The sequence below is a fragment of the Callithrix jacchus genome, chromosome 4, assembly GCF_049354715.1.
Source record: "Callithrix jacchus isolate 240 chromosome 4, calJac240_pri, whole genome shotgun sequence".
NCBI lineage: Eukaryota > Metazoa > Chordata > Mammalia > Primates > Cebidae > Callithrix > Callithrix jacchus.
Window position 1 is genome coordinate 42,657,244 of NC_133505.1, and position 19,431 is coordinate 42,676,674.

At 45.3% G+C, this 19,431-nt stretch overlaps 2 protein-coding genes across 2 annotated transcripts in view; both read right to left on the minus strand.

The window, feature by feature from the left end:
* The window catches only part of NUDT3 (nudix hydrolase 3), a 129,592-nt gene extending 121,132 nt beyond the window's left edge, over positions 1-8,460 (minus strand). The window contains exon 1 of the mRNA XM_002746452.7: positions 8,060-8,460. Within this exon, the coding sequence (XP_002746498.2) occupies positions 8,060-8,158 (99 nt within the window). The 5' untranslated portion in view covers positions 8,159-8,460. The remainder of the gene's footprint in view (positions 1-8,059) is intronic.
* Positions 8,461-9,028: 568 nt separating this feature from the next.
* The window catches only part of RPS10 (ribosomal protein S10), a 32,685-nt gene continuing 22,282 nt past the window's right edge, over positions 9,029-19,431 (minus strand). Inside the window, exon 5 of the mRNA XM_054253895.2 lies at positions 9,029-9,363. Within this exon, the coding sequence (XP_054109870.1) occupies positions 9,278-9,363 (86 nt within the window). The 3' untranslated portion in view covers positions 9,029-9,277. The remainder of the gene's footprint in view (positions 9,364-19,431) is intronic.

Here is a 19,431-nt window from a genome sequence, read left to right on the forward strand (position 1 = left end):
CACATGTATAACAGTGGTCCCAAGAGATTATAATGGAGCTGAGAAATTCCTATCCCACTGTAGCTTTGGTGTCACAGCACAATGCACTACTCATGTGTTTATGGTGACCACACAATCAAACCTACTGTGACGCTGGTCATATACAAGTCTAGCACAGATGAGCACAGTGGCTCATGCCTGTAATCCCAGCATTTTGGGATTACAAATCTACTGGGGAGATAGACCGCTTTAGTCCAGGAGTTCAAGACCAGCCTAGGCAACATGCCAAAACCCTGTATCTACAAAAAAAAAAAAAATACAAAATCGGCCAAGCATGGTGGTGCATGCCTGGAGTCCTAGATACTTGGGAGGTTGAGGTGGGAAAATCACTTGAGCACAGCAGGTCAAGGCTGCTTAAGCCCTGATCACACCACTGTACCCCAGCCTGGGCAACAGAGTAAGACCATCTCAAAACAAAAAAAAAGTCCAGCACATACAATTATGTACAGTACAAAATACTTGATAGTAAATGACTGTAACAAGTTTATGTATTTACTGTACTTTTTATTGTTATGTTAGAGTATATGCTTTCTACTTATTTATTTATTTGTGTTTTGAGATGGAATCTCACTCTGTTGCCCAGGCTGGAGTGCAGTGGCACAATCTCAGCTCACTGCAACCTCTGCCTCCTGGGTTCAAGCGATTCTCCTGCCTCAGCCTCCTGAGTAGCTGGGATTACAGGCATGCACCACCATGCCAGACTAATTTTACATTTTTAGTAGAGACAGGGTTTCACCGTATCAGCCAGGCTGGTCTTGAACTGCTGACTTCAAGTGATCGGCCTGCCTCAGCCTCCTAAAGTGCTGGGATTACAGGCGTGAGCCACCGTGCCCAGATTCTTTCTACTTATTTTTAAAAACAAAGAGTTGTCTGGGCGCAGTGGCTCACGCCTATAATCCCAGCACTTTGGGAGGCCGAGGTGGGTGGATCACGAGGTCAAGAGATTGAGACCATCCCGGTCAACAAGGTGAAACCCCATCTCTACTAAAAATACAAAAATTAGCTAGGCATGGTGGTGCACACCTGTAGTCCCAGCTACTCAGGAGGCTGAGACAGGAGAATTACTTGAACCCAGAAGGCGGAGGTTGAGGTAAGCCGAGATCGTGCCATTGCACTCCAGTCTGGGTAACAACAGCAAAACTCCGTCTCAAAATAAATAAATTAATTAATTAAATTAAAATAAAATAAAAACAAAGTTAATTGTGGCCGGGTGCTGTGACTCACACTTGTAATCCCAGTACTTTGGGAGGCTGAGGCAGGTGGATCACCTGAGACTGAGAGTTTGAGACCAGCCTGACCAACATGTAGAAACCCTATCTCTACTAAAAAGATAAAATTAGTCTGGTGTAGTAGTGCATGCCTGTAATCCCAGCTACTCAAGAGGCTGAGGCAGGAGAATTGCTTGAACCTGGGAGGCAGAGGTTGCAGTGAGCTGAGATTGTGCCATTGCACTCCAGCCTGGGCAACAAGAGCGAAAAACTCCACCTCAAAAATACAAAAACAAAATAAAGTTAAACGTAAAACAGTCTCAGAAGAAATTGTTGTCATAGGAAATGACAGCTCCATGCGTATTATTCTGAAGACCGCCCAGTGGGAAAAGATGCGGAGGTGGAAGACAGTGATAGTAATACTGATGATTCTGACCCTGTATAGGCCCAGGTTAATGTGTATTTGTGTCTTTGTTTTCAACAAAAGAAAAAGCTTTAAAAGTAAAATATGGGTAAGCAGAGGAACAAAAAGTAAAACAAATAAATAATGTAATAAATACATAATATTTCAAAATAAAGTTTCTAGAATAAAGATGTAACAAAGAAAACATTAGCCAGGCAGAGTAGCACACACCGGCTGTCCTAGCTGCCTGGGAGGCTGTGGTAGGATCACTTGAGCCCAGCCTGTGCAATAGAGGAAGATCTCATCTCTCTCTCTCTCTTTTAAAGTGATCTAGCCTATAATCCCAGCACTTTGGGAGGCCAAGGCGGGATCACGAGGTCAAGAGATGGAGACCATCCTGGTCAACAAGGTGAAACCCCGTCTCTTCTAAAAATACAAAAATTAGCTGGGCATAGTGGTGCACGCCTGTAGTCCCAGCTACTCGGGAGGCTGAGGCAGGAGAATTGCTTGAACCCAGAAGGTGGAGGTTGCGGCGAGCCGAGATCACGCCACTGCACTCCAGTCTGGGTAACAACAGCGAAACTCCATCTCAAAAAAATAAATAAAGTGATCTAACTATGACAGGAAAAAAAGATAAAATATTTTTATAGAGCTATACAATGTGTCTTAAGCTAAGTATTATTACAAGAGTCAGAATGTTAAAAAAAAGTTTATAAAGTAAAAAAATGTCAGTAAGCTAAGGTTAACTTATTATTGAAGAAAAATAATGCTTTGATTTAGTGTAACCTACGTTGTCCAGTGTTTATGACGTCCACATTAGTGCACAATAATGTCCTAGGCCTTCACATTTATTCACTGCTCACTCACTGACTCACCCAGAGCAACTTCCAGTCATGTAAGCTCCATAAAGTAAGTGGTGAACCATTTTTATTTTCTGTACCATATTTTTCCTGTACGTTGCTTGTTTAGGTATGTTTAGATACACAAATGCTGCTGGTGTTACATATGCCTATTTATTCAGTACAGCCACATGCTGTACAGTTTTGCAGCTTAGGAACAACAGGCTATACCACTGAGCCTAGATGTGCAGCAGGCTATACCAGCCAGGTCTGTGTAAGTACATTCTTTGATGCTGACACAACAACAAAATCACCTAACGATGCATTTCTGAGTAGGTATCCCCAATGTTAAGTGACACATGACTGTATTTTCATCTCTTTTTCATCACATTGTATGTATGCTTCTTGACATTGCTTAAATTTATAAATCAAGGTCCCGTTTGTACTTGTATTACTACTGTATTAATGCTAATAATATTCTGTAAACGATTCTATCTTGATTAAAGCCAGGAGTGCCCATTAAAAAAATTTTTTTGCGCCGGGTGCAGTGGCTCACGCCTATAATCCCAGCACTTTGGGAGGCCGAGGCGGGTGGATCACAAGGTCAAGAGATCGAGACCATCCTGGTCAACAAGGTGAAACCCCGTGTCTACTAAATACACAAAAACATTAGCTGGGCATGGTGGCATGCGCCTGTAGTCCTAGCTACTCGGGAGGCTGAGGCAGGAGAAATTTTTTTTTTTTGAGACAGAGTCAGAGTCTCACACCGTCGCCCAGCCTGAAGTGCAATGGCATGATCTCAGCTCACTGCAGCCTCCACCTCCCAGGTTCACGAGATTCTCCTGCCTCAGCCTCCTGAATAGCTGGGATTACAGGCACACATCACCACGCCTGGCTAATTTTTGGTATTTTTAGTAGAGATGGGTTTCACTATGTTGCCCAGACTGGTCTTGAACTCCTAACCTCATGATCCACCTGCCTTGGCCTCCCAAAGTGCTGGGATTACAGGCGTGGGCCACCAAGCCTGGCCAAAAAAAATTTTTTTAATTGGGTTGAATGCCCTATTTGGTTTGAATTTTACATTCCCACAATGTGTGGCAGCTAATGCTTCTGGCATGTCTATCGAGAACATAAAAGTTCTCCTGGAACTAACAAATTACTTCCCTTCCAACACAATTATATAATCTGAGAGTTGAAAAACACCCTAGAGATTACTCTGTGGCCCAAAGTCCCTCCCAATTAAGGAATCTCACCTAAAACTATGCAACTCTGTGGGCAGAGAGGGATGATAATCTTTAGATTCCCCATGACACAGTGCTGCAGCCATAGCAGCTCTTTAATACATGCTTTTGTTATTTTTAATACATGCTTATTGAACTGAACTGAACAAGTCTAAAAGGGACATATTAATTGTCTTGTTCTACCCAGGCTTTAGCTGTTACACCCACTGAATCTGTAATTTAAAGCTTTGCATGATTCCACTGCTCATTAACCAGTGTTCAAAGACATTTAATAAAGGAAACTCAGTGTTTCAATCCATTAAAGAAACTTCATTTTAACAGTTTAAAATCTTAAGCTCCTGGCCTGGCAAAGTGGCTCTTGCCTATAATCCCAGCACTTTGGGAGGCTGAAGTGGGAGGATCTCTTGAGCCCAGGAGTCTGACACTAGCCTGGGCAACATAGGGAGACCCTGTGATACAGTATGGCTCTGTGTCCCTACCCAAATCTCATCTTGATTTGTAATCCCCACCTGTTGAGGGAGGAACCTGTAATCCCTCCCATGTCTTGAGTGAGGGAGGTAATTGGATCATGGGGGCAGTTTCCCCCATGCTGTTCTCATGATAATGAGTTCTCACAAAATCCGATGTTTGTTTTTTTTTGTTTTTTTTTTTGAGATGGAGTCTCACTCTGTCACCCAGGCTGGAGTGCAATGGCATGATCTCGGCTCACTGCAACCTCCACCTCCCAGGTTCAAGGGATTCTCCCGCCTCAGCCTCCTGAGTAGCTGGGATTACAGGCGTATGCCATCACACCCAGCTAATTTTTGTATTTTTAGTAGAGACAGGGTTTCAACATCTTGGCCAGGCTGGTCTCAAGCTCCTGACCTTGTGATCCACTTGCCTCGGCCTCCCAAAGTGCTGGGATTATAGGCATGCCCCACTGCACCCCGCCAATCTGATGGTTTTGTAAGTGGAAGTTCCTCCTTTGCTCCTCTCTCTCCTGCTGCCTTCTGAAGAAGGTTCTTACTTCCCTTTTGCCTTCTGTCATGATTGTAAGTTTCCTGAGGCTTCCCCAGCCATGTAGAACTGAGTCAATTAAACCCCTTTCTTTATAAATTACTAAGTCTCGGGTATTTCTTTATAGCAGTGTGAAAATGGGACTAATACACCCTGTCCCTATATAAAATTTAAAAATCAACCAGGTGTGGTGGCTCATGCATGTAGTCCCAGCTACTTGGGAGGCTGAGATGGGAGGATTGTTTGAGCACAGGAGGCTGAGGCTGCCATGAGCTGTGATCACACCACTGCACTCTAACCTGGGTGACAGAATGAGACCCTGTCTCAAAAAATAAATAAATAAAGGCCAGGCACAGTGGTTCATGCCTATACTCCCTCAGGTGGATCACCTGAGGTCAAGAGTTCAAGACCAGCCTGGTCAACATGGCAAAACCCCATCTCTACTAAAAAATACAAAAATTAGCCGGGCATTGTGGCGGATACCTGCAATTCCAGCTACTCAGGAGGCTGAGGCAGGAAAATTGCTTGAACCCAGGAGGTGGAAGTTGCAATGAGCCAGGATGGCACCACTGCACTCCAGTCTGAGCAAAAGAGCGAGCCTCCGTCTCAAAAATAAATGAATAATAAATAAATTTTTTAAATTTAAGCTCCTAGAATCGCTTGAACCCGGGTGGTGGGGGTTGCGGTGAGCCGAGATTAGGCCACTACACTCCAGTGTGGGTGACATAGCAAGACTGTCTCAAAAAAAAAAAAAAAAAAAAGTAAGCTCCTAGAAGGGAAGTCCTATGCCTGATCTGACTTGTAAGAGGCCGTGGGGCAACCTAAACAGACAAGTAAGCTTTCAACATTAATGTTGCTAATGTCAGTGCATAATAAAACATATAGCAGAAAACAGAAAATTAAGCCTTTGTTAGTTTGCTTATGATCTATAAAGAGCTTTCAATTTTCCAAAAATATGTTTCCTATTTCTAGTATGATTTATTATTATTATTTTAATTTAGACATGGGGGTCTCTATGTTGACCAGGTTGCTCTTGAACTCTTGGCCTCACACCACCTTGGTCTCCCAAAGTGCGAGGGTAACAGGTGTGAGCCACTGCGCCCAGCCTAGTGTGATTTTTTTAAAAACAAATAGTTGGGCCAGGCATGGTGGCTCACGCCTGTAATCCCAGCACTTTGGGAGGCCAAGGTGGGTGGATCACGAGGTCAAGAGATCGAGACCATCCTGGTCAAAATGGTGAAACCCCATCTCTACTAAAAATACAAAAAATTAGCTGGGCATGGTGGCGCGTGCCTGTAATCCCAGCTACTCAGGAGGCTGAGGCAGGAGAATTGCCTGAACCCAGGAGGCGGAGGTTGCGGTGAGCCGAGATCGCGCCATTGCACTCCAGCCTGGGTAACAAAAGCGAAACTCCGTCTCAAAAAAAACCCAAAAAAACAAATAGTCTTGCATCATTCATACAACTAAATTATACACCGTTCTACTTATAATTGGGGTGCTCACAGATTTAGGCATACTAGCAGTAAAACATGCTATTATAGTTTTCCCTTAAGAGCCTGTGATCCCATCTGATTTCCCCTAACATGACATGATAATGAAGCGAATAAAGCCTCTGGAGCAGTAAGTACCACCAATGACTTGACTTTACTCAAATATGTATTCCAAAACAGTTCATAATTTACAACATGGCCCCGCTTAGCTATTGCAATGCATCTGTTTCAGCTGTTTTGGGGACCGTTTTTTTTTTTTTGAGACAAATTCTTGCTCTGTCTCCCAGGCTGGAATGCGGTGGCAGGATCTTGGCTCACTGCAGCCTCCACCTCCCAGGTTTCAGTGAATTCTCCTGCCTCAGCCTCCCCAGTAGCTGAGATTACAGGCATGAGCCACCAGGCCCTGCCAATTGTTTTGTATTTTCAGTAGAGACAGAGTTTCACCAAGTTGGCCAGGCTGATTTCGAAATCCTGACCTCAGATGATCTGACTGCCTCAGCCTCCCAAAGTGTTGGGATTACAGGCGTGAACCACCTTGCCCAGCCAGGCACTTTTACAATGTATATAGTAGGATACAAAGCATACATTTCCAAATCTCCTTTTGTTCTGTTTTGCTGAAAGGGAGCACACATGGGATTCCTTAACAGCACAATTTACTAATCTTCTTCAGGCAATAATTCGAACACCCACTTCCTCCTAAATACCTCTGGACAGCATGGCAATTCTCTCTTTCGCCACAGCTTCTTTTCATAACTAATGGGTCAAGTTCCTTTTCCCATTTCGACACGATGCACTGTACTGCGGCCCTGCCACCATAACCCACAGCTGAATGTCGGAATATAACATACTGGATTCCACTGTCCTTCATTGTTTCCAGTTTAACTGCCATTTTACCACCATGCACACAGAGAAATGCATTCCCACAGGCATCTTATGAATTTCCAAAGCAGCTATTCTTTGTGGATTTACAAAACATGTGCTTCTCTGAATTCCCTTCATCACCACAGAAACGGCTTTGGGAAGCAGAGATTTTTTTTTTTAAGTATCCTACATATTATAAAAGGAAACTGATTCTAAAACATTTCTATTTTTCTAGCGAATGTAATCCTAAAGGTTTTCCCACAAGGCAGTGAAGGAACACCAGGGCAAAAATTTTAAATACCGCTTTTGGTCTTCCCAATTAATATGAAACATTTTCAGCACACAAAGATGATCAGATCAAATGTCTTTTCTTCTCAGTCTACACCATAAGGGCCACCCAGAGCACTGTAAAATAAACAGCTGGCTGTGGCTTATGCACAACGCCCTAAATCTTCCTGACACCCCCACCCCCACCCCCAACTCTCGGCTTTGGGCTCACAGACACATAATCCCTCAGCAAACCATAAACCTGCCAATGAAGTGCACTATTTCTCTGCCACAAAGGCCAGCCCGCGCCTCGTGCATGCCGGCGTCCGCACACATGTGCCTGGCTGACAAACGCGGAGCGGCCCTTCCTGTATCAAAGCCGTTGGCCTGGACCGAAAGCTGCACTCTTCCCAGCCCACTGCCTTCTCCCGCGGCCGCTCTCCCCGGTGACCGGCGGCCAAATCGAAGCGCTCCGGCCACAGGCCGGCCAACCCCTCCGCCCGGCGTGTCCGGTGCAGCCGCTTCCCCCCCCCTCCCCGCCCCACCGTCCTTTTTTCTTCCCCCTGTTTTTCGCCTCAGGAAATTCAATCGGAAATTCATTCTCCCCGAACCAAGCAGCCGAGGCACACTCTCCTCCCGCGGCCGCGCCTCCGGCGCCTCCACCCGAAGCGGCCGGAGACCCGGCGACCCCAGCCCGTCCAGCCCGGCGCCTCACCTCCTCCTCGCTCTCGCTGCGGAAACACAGGCATGCGGCCCGCTTCTTGTAGCCGTCGCCATCGTAGGTGCGGGTCTGGTTCGACTTGAGCTTCATCATCCTCCGGGCCCGGGTGGGGGTGCGATGCGGGTCGCAGGAGTCGAGGAGTAGGGAGCCCGCTCCGGACGGTCGCGCACGCGCGCGCCCCCGGCTCGGCCAAGCAAAGCAGGGAGGGGGAGCTTCTCCGCTACAAGGCTCCACCGCTGGCCCGCCGGGGCCGCCTCATTCCCCCCGGCCCAGATCCCGCGCCGCCGCTGCCACCGTCACGGCTACCGTCTCCGCTACCGCCAGGGCCGCCGCCCCCTCTGCCGCCGCCACCCCCGACGACGACCGCGCCGCCATCTTGGGCGCGCTGCGTCAGCGGCGTAAGGCCGCACCGGCCTGCGGGACGGCCGCGCGCTCGCAGCGCAGGCCGTGTTCGGGAATCGCGCCCACCCAGTCTGCGCGGCGGAAACCAGCGTTGAAAAGAAATGGCCTTAAAAAGAGAGGGCCGCAAGTCTCCACGCGGCCACTACGCCGACAGCGTAGGCGTAGTACTGGTGGGACGCGTGGAGGAAGCCCAGGGAAATAGGGGTAACGGCGCAAGACGCCTAGCGGCAGGGGCGGAGACCCTCCGGTGCAGCCTCGCCAGTTAGCGGATGGGGAAGTGGGGACTTGGCCAAGGTCACGCCGCGTCTTCGCGGCCGGGGATGAACCAAGGTCATGCCACCCTCCCCTTGGCCCTGGGTCGGTCTCGAAGGGGATGAGGGAGAATTGTCTGGAAGAGAAAGTAGGATGCAGTTAAAGGCAACGGAATTTGCAGCCTGAGACACCTGGGATTTGGAACTGCAAGGAAACAGGGCTTGGGAGGCGCGTACACTTTGCGTTGATAGCCTGAACCTCTGGATGTCTTACGAGTTGGTGCATGTCGTTCATTACAAATAACAAATATTTATCCTGCAATCCTTTATTGATGCTAAAACCAAATGCTTCCTCTTTTTTTGTTTTTGAGACGGCGTCTCACCCAGTCTGGAGTGCAGTGGCTCAATCTTGGCTCACTGCAACCTCCGCCTCCTGGGTTCAAGCGATTCTCTTGCCTCAGCCTCTTGAGTAGCTGGGATTACAGGCGCGTGCCACCACGTCCGGCTAATTTTTGTATTTTTAGTAGAGACCGGGTTTCACCATGTTGGTCAGGCTGGTCTAGAACTCCTGACCTCGTGATCTGCTCCCCTCAGCCTCCCAAAGTGCTGGACTTGCATGAGCCACCGTCCCCAGCCTGCTTCCTCCTAAGGTAAACAAGAGGGACAGAAACGAAGGCGCGTGTGTGTGTATACACACATAATGTTAATCATAAAACGTCGTTTTTGGCAATAAATGAGGAGTGTGTGTTATGGATGTCAAATGGCTTCTCCAGGAAAAGACAGAAGCTCTCCAGAAAGGAAGACTGTTATATGACCTGTGAATGTTCTTAGCAGCCCAGAACTAACCTTATGCCATGCAGATGCCCTAAACGTACGAGAAATCCTGTGCAGGATATGTCTGTGACTTGCTTATTAACCTTTTTGGTTTTTTAATTTTTTTAATTTAATTTTTTGTTGAGATGAGGGTGTGGGTCTCATTTTGTTGCCCAAGCTGGTCCCGAACTCCTGGCCTCAAGCTATCCACCCTAAGCCTCCCAAAGCGCTGGGATTCCTGGTGTGGCCGACTTACTATCCTTTATGAATTTGCTTGTATTTAGCAGTCAAAAAAGATCTGGATTTGAAACCAAACATATCTTGGTTGTAACCTCAGTAACATTTTTTAGTGTTCATACCACCCAATTACTTTTTTTTTTTTTTTTTTTATGAAAGCAAAAGGGGGAAAGAGGACAGGAGTCTTGCTCTATTGCCCAGGCTGGAATGCAATCTAAAAGTAGGTATTAAAAACCTCTTTTAGGGGCCGGGCGCGGTGGCTCACGCCTGTAATCCCAGCACTTTGGGAGGCTGAGGCGGGTGGATCACGAGGTCAAGAGATCCAAACCATCCTGGTCAACATGGTGAAACCCCATCCCTACTAAAAACACAAAAAAATTAGCTGGGCATGGTGGCGCGTGCCTGTAATCCCAGCTACTCAGGAGGCTGAAGCAGGAGAATTGCCTGAACCTAGGAGGCGGAGGTTGCAGTGAGCCGAGATCCTGCCGTTGCACTCCAGCCTGGGTAAAAAGAGCAAAACTCCGTCTCAAAAAAAAAACAAACTTCTTTTATGCCGATAATTGTGCTTAACAACGGAGACAGGAAGGAATAAGGAAAGAAAATAACAAACAGCCAACCAATATTTCATTTAAATCGTGAAATGATATGCAAATGCTGAAGAGTGATTGAGTGATTTGCTTCCATTTATATGGTCACTTTCAAAATAGGTGTAATGTGATACTAAAAAAAATGTATGTTCTGTGGACCTGGGGTAAAGAATTCTATAAATATTCAGAGTTTACTTGTTCCAGGTCTGAGTTCAAATCATAAACGTCCCTGTTAATTTTCTATCTCATTGATCCGTCGAATATTAACAATGTGGTGTCGAAGTCTCCCACTATTATTGTGTGGGAGTCCAAATCTCTTTATAAGTCATTGAAAAATTGTCTTATGTATCTGGGTGCTCCTATATTGGGTGCATATATATTTATGATCATTGACTCCTATTGTTGCATTGATCCTTTTATCATTATGTAATGTCCTTTGTTTCTCTTGGTCTTTGTTACTATTAAAGTCTATTTTGTCAGAGACAAAAGTTACAACTCCTGTTTTTGTTTTTGTTTTTCTCTCCATTTGATTGGTGAGTCTTCCTCCAACCTTTTGTTTTGAGTCTTTGTGTGTCCTTGCTTATGGGATGGATCTGAATACAGAATGCCGATGTGTTTTGACTTTTTATTCAGTTTGGGTATCTGTGTCTTTTATTGGGCCGTTTATTCCATTTAAATTTAGGATTAATATTGATATTTTTAAGTTTAATGTTGTCATTTAATGCTAGCTGGCTATTTTGCACCATTAGTTGATATAGATTCTTCATTATGGAGATACTCTTTACCTTTTGGTAACTTTTTGGGATGACTGATACTGGTTGTTCCTTTCTGTGTGTAGTGCTTCTTTCAGAAGCTCTTGTAAAGCAGGCCTGATGGTCATGAAATCTCTGAGTGCTTGCTTGTTTGCAAAAAATTTTATTTTTCCTTCATTTATGAAGCTTAGTTTGGCTGGATATGAGATTCTGGGTTGAAAATTCTTTTCTTTGAGGATATCAAATATTGACCCCCGACTCTCTTCTAGTTTGTAGGGTTTCTGCTGAGAGATCTGCTATAAGTCTGATAGGCTTCCCTTTATGGGTAATCTGACCTTTCTCTCTAGCTGCCCTTAGAATTTTCTCCTTTATTTCAACCCTGGTGAATCTAACAATTATGTGTCTTGGGGTTGCTCTACTTGAGGAATATCTTTGTGGTGGTCTCTGTATTACCTGGAGTTGAATATTGTCCTGCCTTACTAGGTTAGGAAAGTTTTCCTGAAGAATATTTTCCAGCTTGGATTCGTTCTCTTCATGACATTCAGGTACACCTATCAAATGTAAATTAGGTCTTTTCACATAGTCCCATATTTCTCGGAAACTTTGCTCATTCCTTTTTACTCTTTCTTCTCTAATCTTGTCTTCTCGTTTGATTTCATTAAGTTGGTCTTCGAACTCTGATATCCTTTCTTCTGCTTGATCAATTCGACTGTTAAAACCTGTGCATACTTTGTGGAGTTCTCGCATTGTATTCTTCAGTTTCATTAATTCACTTATTAATAATTCCTCTCTAAATTGTCTATTCTCATTAGGATTTCGTCAAACCTTTTTTCAAGGTTCTTAAGTTCTTTACATGGGGCTAGAACATGTTCTTTTAACTCATAGAATTTTCTTATTATCCACCTTCTGAAGACTATTTCTGTTATTGGAACGCACTCATCCTGCATCAGGCCTCGTTCCCTTGTTGAAGAGGAACTGTGATCCTCCGTAGAGGGAGAGACATTCTGATTTTGAGTATTCTTAGCCTTTTTACACTGGTTTTTTCCCGTCGTTGTAAATTTATCCACCTGTCGTCTTTGTAATTACCGACTTTCAAATTAGGTCTCTGAGTGGACATCCAACTTGTTGATTCCCAGCACCAAAATCTGAGCAACTCACTGTGCCGGCTAAAACAGTGGCGTCAAGAGTCTTGGTGCTTTTCTGTCCAGGAGTCTCCGGTCTGGCTTCCCTCCTGAATCCCTTCTTCAATCAGCTGAATAGGCGACTCTGCCTTCGCGGAGCTCCAAACATCGACCAAAAGGGGACCCAGTCCCGTTTACTCTGCACTGAGAACTGCCGTGCCGGCCACAAGAGTCGCACTGGTGACCTGTGGGGCTCCTCCGCTGGGAATCTCCTGCTCCGTGAGCAACAAAAATTTGTCTGAAAGTGTAGTGTCCTCTTGTTCTCTGCGCTTTCACTGGGAGCTACAAGCCTGAGCTGCTAGTGATCGGCTATCTTGGATCTCTCTCCCAATTACATCATTTTTTAACTTCTGTAAAATAGAAATGAAAAACCTACTTGGCCCTGGCACATAGTAGGCACTCAGTGCACACCAGATGCTACTAATACTTTGCCTGTTAACTTTTCTTCTCTTCAAGAAAAGAAAATTAGTGTTCAGTAAATATTGAATGGATAGATGGAGGTTTTCTTTTGGTTTCTAATTCCTTACCCAGGCTTTTTATGGGCATGTTTGTTTTGGTTTTTTTTGAAAGAGGGTCTTGCTGTGTTAATCAAGGCCAGCTCACTGCAGCTTAGACCTCCTGGGTTCAAGAGATACTCCCTCCTCTGCCTTCCAAGTAACTGGGACCACAGACGCCTATCATGCACATTGGAGCACTACCACATTTAGCCAACTTTTGTATTTTTTTTTGTAGATATGGGGTTTCACCAAGTTGCCCAGGCTGGTCTCGAACTCCTGGACTCAAGCAGTCCTTGTCCCTCAGCCTCCCAAAGTACTGGGATTACAGGCGTGAGCCACACTCCCAGCCTATGGGCATGTTTATTTCAAGAGTCCACAAGATCACTCCCAGATCCCTTGGCTGAATAATAATTTATCTTTGTTCAGGGAACATTAACCAAGGGATTCTGTCCTTTCCTTGAAGATAATGGATAAGTAGAACATTTAAATTTGTTTAAACAAATTATACTTGGCCTAGCACAGTGGACCATGCTTGTAATCTCAGCACTCTAGGAGGCGGAAGTGGGCAGATCACCTGAGGTCAGGAGTTCGAGACCAGCCTAAACAACATTGTGAAACCCCGTATCTACTAAAAATACAAAAAATTAGCCGGGCGTAGTGGCACATGCCTGTAATCCCAGCTACTCAGGAGGCTGAGTCAGGAGAATTGCTTGAACCCAGGAGGCAGAGGTTGCAGTAAGCTGAGATCATGTCACTGCACTCCAGCCTGGCGACAGAGCAAGACTCTGTCGCAAAAAAAACGAAGATGACATATCTACAACCATACAATCTTTGATAAACCTGACAAAAACAAGCAATGGGGATAGGATTCCCTGTTTAATAAAATGGTGTTGGGAAAACTGGCTAGCCATGTGCAGAAAGCAGAAACTGGACCCCTTCCTGACACCTTACACTAAAATTAACTCCAGATGGATTAAAGACTTAAACATAAGACCTGGCACCATAAAAACCCTAGAAGAAAATCTAGGCAAAACCATCCAGGACATAGGAGTAGGCAAGGACTTCATGAACAAAACACCAAAAGCATTGGCAACAAAAGCCAAAATAGACAAATGGGACCTAATGAAACTCCACAGCTTCTGCACGGCAAAAGAAACAGTCACTAGAGTGAATCGGCAACCAACAGAATGGGAAAAAATTTTTGCAGTTTACCCATCTGACAAAGGGCTGATATCCAGAATTTACAAAGAACTCAAACAGATTTACAGGAAAAAAACAAGCCCATTCAAAAATGGGCAAAGAATATGAACAGACACTTTACAAAAGAAGACATATATGAGGCCAACAATCATATGAAAAAATGCTCATCATCACTGGTCATTAGAGAGATGCAAATCAAAACCACATTGAGATACCATCTCACGCCAGTTAGAATGGTGATCATTAAAAAATCTGGAGACAACAGATGCTGGAGAGGATGTGGAGAAAAAGGAACACTTTTACACTGTTGGTGGGAGTGTAAATTAGTTCAACCATTGTGGAAGACAGTGTGGCGATTCCTCAAGGCCTTAGAAATAGAAATTCCATTTGACCCAGCAATCCCATTACTGGGTATATATCCAAAGGACTATAAATCATTCTACTATAAGGACACATGTACACGAATGTTCATTGCAGCACTGTTTACAATAGCAAAGACCTGGAACCAACCCAAATGCCCATTGATGATAGACTGGATTGGGAAAATGTGGCACATATACACCATGGAATATTATGCAGCAATCAGAAATGATGAGTTTGTGTCGTTTGTAGGGACATGGATGAATCTGGAGAACATCATTCTCAGCAAACGGACACAAGAACAGAAAATGAAATACCGCATATTCTAACTCATAGGTGGGTGATGAAAAATGAGAACACATGGACACAGGGAGGGGAGTACTAAACACTGGGGTCTATTGGGGGGAAAAGGGGAGGGCCAGTGGCAGGGGGGGGAGCTGGGGAGGGATAGCCTGGGGAGAAATGCCAAATGTGGGTGAAGGGGAGAAAGGAAGCAAAACACACTGCCATGTGTGTACCTATGCAACTGTCTTGCATGTTCTGCACATGTACCCCAAAACCTAAAATGCAATAAAAAATTAAAAACAAAAAAAACCAAAGATGTCCATTTTCCCTAACTGTCATATAGATTCAACACAATTCCTATAAAAATTCTGGCAGTTTTTTGGGAAGAAGTAGGCAAAACAATTCTAAAGTGCATATGAAAAGGATGTAAAATAGAAAAAAAAACTTGAAAAAGAACAGAGTCCAGGGTGGGCATGGTGGCTCACGCCTGTAATCCAAGCACTTTGGAGGCCAAGGCGGGTGGATCACCTGAGGTCAGGAGTTCAAGACCGGCCTGACCAACATGGTGAAACCCTGTCTTAAAAAGAACAGAGTCAAAGGATTTGTATGACCTACTTTTTTTTTTTTTTTTTTTTTTTTTTAATAAAGATGGGGTTTCACCATGATGGCCAGGCTGGTCTTGAACTCCTGACCTCAGGTGATCCACCCAGCTCAGCTTCCCAAAGTGCTAGGATTACAGGTGTGAGCCACCACATCCGGCTATCTACTTTTAATACTATTAAATGACAGTAATTGGGGAGGGGGGGATGACAGTAATCAGGGTGTGGGGGCACACGCCTGTAAGTCCCAGCTGCTTGAGAGGTTAAGGCAAAAGAATCGCTTGAACCCAAGAGGTGGAGGTTGCAGTTAACCGAAATTGCGCCAGTGCACTCCAGCCTGGGTGACAGAGCGAGACTCTGTTTAAAAAAAAAAAAAGACAGTATCCAGGACAGTGTAACATTTGTGTAAGGATAGATAAATTGATCAATGGAACAGAATAGAGCACCCAGAAATAGACTCACACTTCATGGTTATTTATTTTCAACAAAGGCACCAGAGCAATCCAATGAAGAAAGGACAAGGGCTTTTGTTTGTTTGTTTGTTTGTTTTGAGACGGAGTTTCTCTGTTGTTACCCAGACTGGCGTGCAATGGCACAATCTCGGCTCATCGCAACCTCTGCCTCCTGGGTTCAAGCAATTCTCCTGCCTCAGCCTCCCGAGTAGCTGGGACTACAGGCGTGCACCACCATGCCCAGCTAATTTTTGTATTTTTTTTTAGTAGAGATGGGGTTTCACCTTGTTAACCAGGATGGTCTTGCTCTCTTGACCGTGTGATCCACCCACCTCAGCCTCCCAAGTCTATAATGCCTGGCTGGATTATAGACTTTAACATAAAAACTAAAACCATAGGCCTGGTGCGATGGCTCACGCCTATAATCCCAGCACTTTGGGAGGCTGAGGTGGGTGGATCACCAGATGTCAGGAGTTCAAGACCACCCTGGCGAACATGGTAAAACCCAATTTCAGCCAGGCGTGGTGGCTCACACCTGTAATCCCAGCACTTTGGGAGGCGGAGGCAGGTGGATCACGAGGTCAAGAGATCGAGACCATCCTGGTCAACATGGTGAAACCCCGTCTCTACTAAAAATACAAAAAATTACCTGGGCATGGTGGCGCGTGCCTGTAATCCCAGCTACTCAGGAGGCCGAGGCAGGAGAATTGCCTGAACCCAGGAGGCGGAGGTTGCAGTGAGCCGCGATCACACCATTGCACTCCAGCCTGGGTAACGAGTGAAACTCCATCTCAAAAAAAAAACCCAATTTCTACTAATAATACAAAAAACTAGCCAGGCATGGTGGTGGGTGCCTATAATCCCAGCTACTTGGGAAGATGCAGCAGGAGAATCTCTGGAACCCCTGAAGGCAGAGGTTGCAGTGAACCAAGGTCACACCATTGTCTCCAGCCTGGGCAACAAGAGTGAGACTCCATCTCAAAAAAAAAAGACTTTTATGGAAAACATAAGGCATCTTCATGACTAAAAGGTAGAGGAGAGGAGGACATAAGAAGACCCGGTCTCTACAAGTAATTAATTTTTAAGTTAGCCGGCTGTGGTGGCATATGCCTGTGGTCCCAGCTACTCAGGAGGCTGAAGTGGGAGGATCGCTCAAGGCTAGGAGGTCAAGGCTGCTGTGAGCTATAATCATACCACTGTACTCCAGTGTGGGCAGTGGGCTATGATTGTACCAATGTACTCCAGCATGGGCAACAGAAAGAGACCCTGCTTCAAAAAACCAGGTAGATGAGGCCAGGTGTCATGGTTCACACCTTTAATCCCAACTTTTCGGGAGGCATAGGCAGGAGGACTGCTTGAGGCCAAAAGTTCAAGATTAGCCTGGGCAATATAGCAAGACCCCAACTTTACTAAAAATTTAAAAATCAGTGGCCAGGCGCAGTGGCTCATGCTGGTAATCCCAATACTTTTGGAGGTCAAGTCAGGAAGATTGCTTGAGTACAGAAGTTTGAGACCAGACCTGACAACATGGCAAAACCCCATCTCTACAAAACAATACAAAAACTAGCCAGAGTTGATGGCATGCATCTGTGGTCCCATCTACTCAGGAAGCTGAGATGAGAGGATCACTTGAGCCTGGGAGGTGGAGATTGCAGTGAGCTGAGATTGTGCTACCTGAGCAATAGAGACCCTGTCTCAAAAAAAAAAAAAAAAAAAAATAGAATTTAAAGTATAATTTAAAAACAAAAACTATTCAGGAGGCTGAGGTGGGAGGATCACCAGAGCCAGGGGTGGCAGAGGCTGCAGTGAGCTGGGATCGCGCCATTGCACTCCAGCCTGGGCGGCGAGATCTTAATCTCAAAAATCTCATCTAAAAAAAAAAAAAAAATGGGGCTGGCATAGTGACTCATGCCTATAATCTCAGCACTTTGGGAGGCCCAAGGCAGGGGGATCATCTGAGGTCAGAAACCAGCCTGGCCAACATGATGAAACCCCATCTCTACTAAAAATACAAAAATTAGCCAGGAATCATGCTGAGTGCCTGTAATCCCAACTACTCAGGAGGCTGAAGCCCGAGAATCACTTCAACCCAGGAAGCAGAGGTTGCAGTGAGCTGAGATCACTCCACTGCACTCCAGCCTGGTGACAGAGTGAGACACTGTCTCAAAAAAAAAAAATGTAGGCATGGTGGTGTGTACCTGGAATCCCAGCTATGAAGGAGGAGGCTGAGGTGGCAGGATCACTTGAGCCCAGGAGTTTGAAACTACAGTGAGCCACTGCATTCCAGCCTTGGTGACAGAGCAAGACCCTGTCTCAAAAATATATATATATATTTAATTTAAATTTAAATTTTCAAATTAAGTAAAAATTAACTTGAAGCTGGGCATGGTGGCTCACACCTATAATCCAAGCAGTTTGGGAGGCCAAGGCAGGAGGATTGCTTGAGCCCAGGAGTTCATGACCAGCCTGGGCAATGTACTGAGACCATGTCTCTACAAAAAATTTAAAAATTGGTCTGGGTGGGGTGGCTCACACCTATAATCCCAGCACTTTGGGAGGCTGAGGCAGGTGGATCACAAGCTCCAGATTTCGAGACCAGCCTGGCCAATATGGTGAAACCCTGTCTCTACTAGAAATACAAAAATTAGCCAGGCATGGTGGCACACGCCTGTAATCCCAGCTGCTCAGGAAGGTGAGGCAGAAGAATCGCTTGAACCCGGGAGGCAGAGGTTGCAGTGAGCTAAGATCGCACCACTGCACTCCAGCCTAGATGACAAAGCAAGACTCCATCTCAAAAAAAATTTTTTTTTTAATTACCCAGGTGTAGTGGCATGGGCCTGCAGTCCCAGCTACTCAGGAGGCTGAGAAGGGATGATCGCTTGATCAAGGGATTTTAGGTGGTCGACATTGCAGTGAGCCACTGCACTCCAGCCTGGGAGAAAGAGCAAGGCCCTGTCTCAAAAACAAAAAACACACACACTCACAACAAAAAACAAAAGAATAGCCAAAACAATCTCCAAAAGGAACAAAGCTGGAGACTTGACCTGAATTTAAAAAACATTCTAGGCCAGGTGTAGTGGCTCATATCTGTAATCCCAGCACTTTCGGAGGCCAAGGCAGGAAGATCACTTGAGTCCAGGAGTTCAAAACCAACCTAGGCAACATAGCACGAGACCTCTGTCTCTACAAAAATTTTAAAATTAGCCTGCTCTGGTGGTGTGCACCTATAGTCCCAGCTACTTGGGAGGCTGAGGTGGGAGAATCACTTGAGCCCAGATTCATGCTACAGTGAGCAATGATCATGCAACCACACACTCCAGCCTGGGCAACAGAGCAAGATCCTGTCTTAAAAATAAAAAAGAAAAGAAAAAGATTTACTCTAAAGCTGTAGTAATCAAGACAATGTGTTATCAGTCTAAAAATTGACATACAGATTATAGATCAGTGAAACAGAATAGAGTCCAAAATTGACCCACACTTACATAGTCAATTGATTTTTGACAAAAGTGCCATAGCAAATCAGTGAGGGAGGGAAACTATTTCTTTTTTTTTTTTTTGAGACGGAGTTTCGCTCTTGTTACCCAGGCTGGAGTGCAATGGCGTGATCTTGGCTCACTACAACCTCCACCTCCTGGGTTCAGGCAATACTCCTGCCTCAGCCTCCTGAGTAGCTGGGATTACAGGCACGCGCCACCATGCCCAGCTAATTTTTTTTGTATTTTTAGTAGAGACGGAGTTTCACCATGTTGA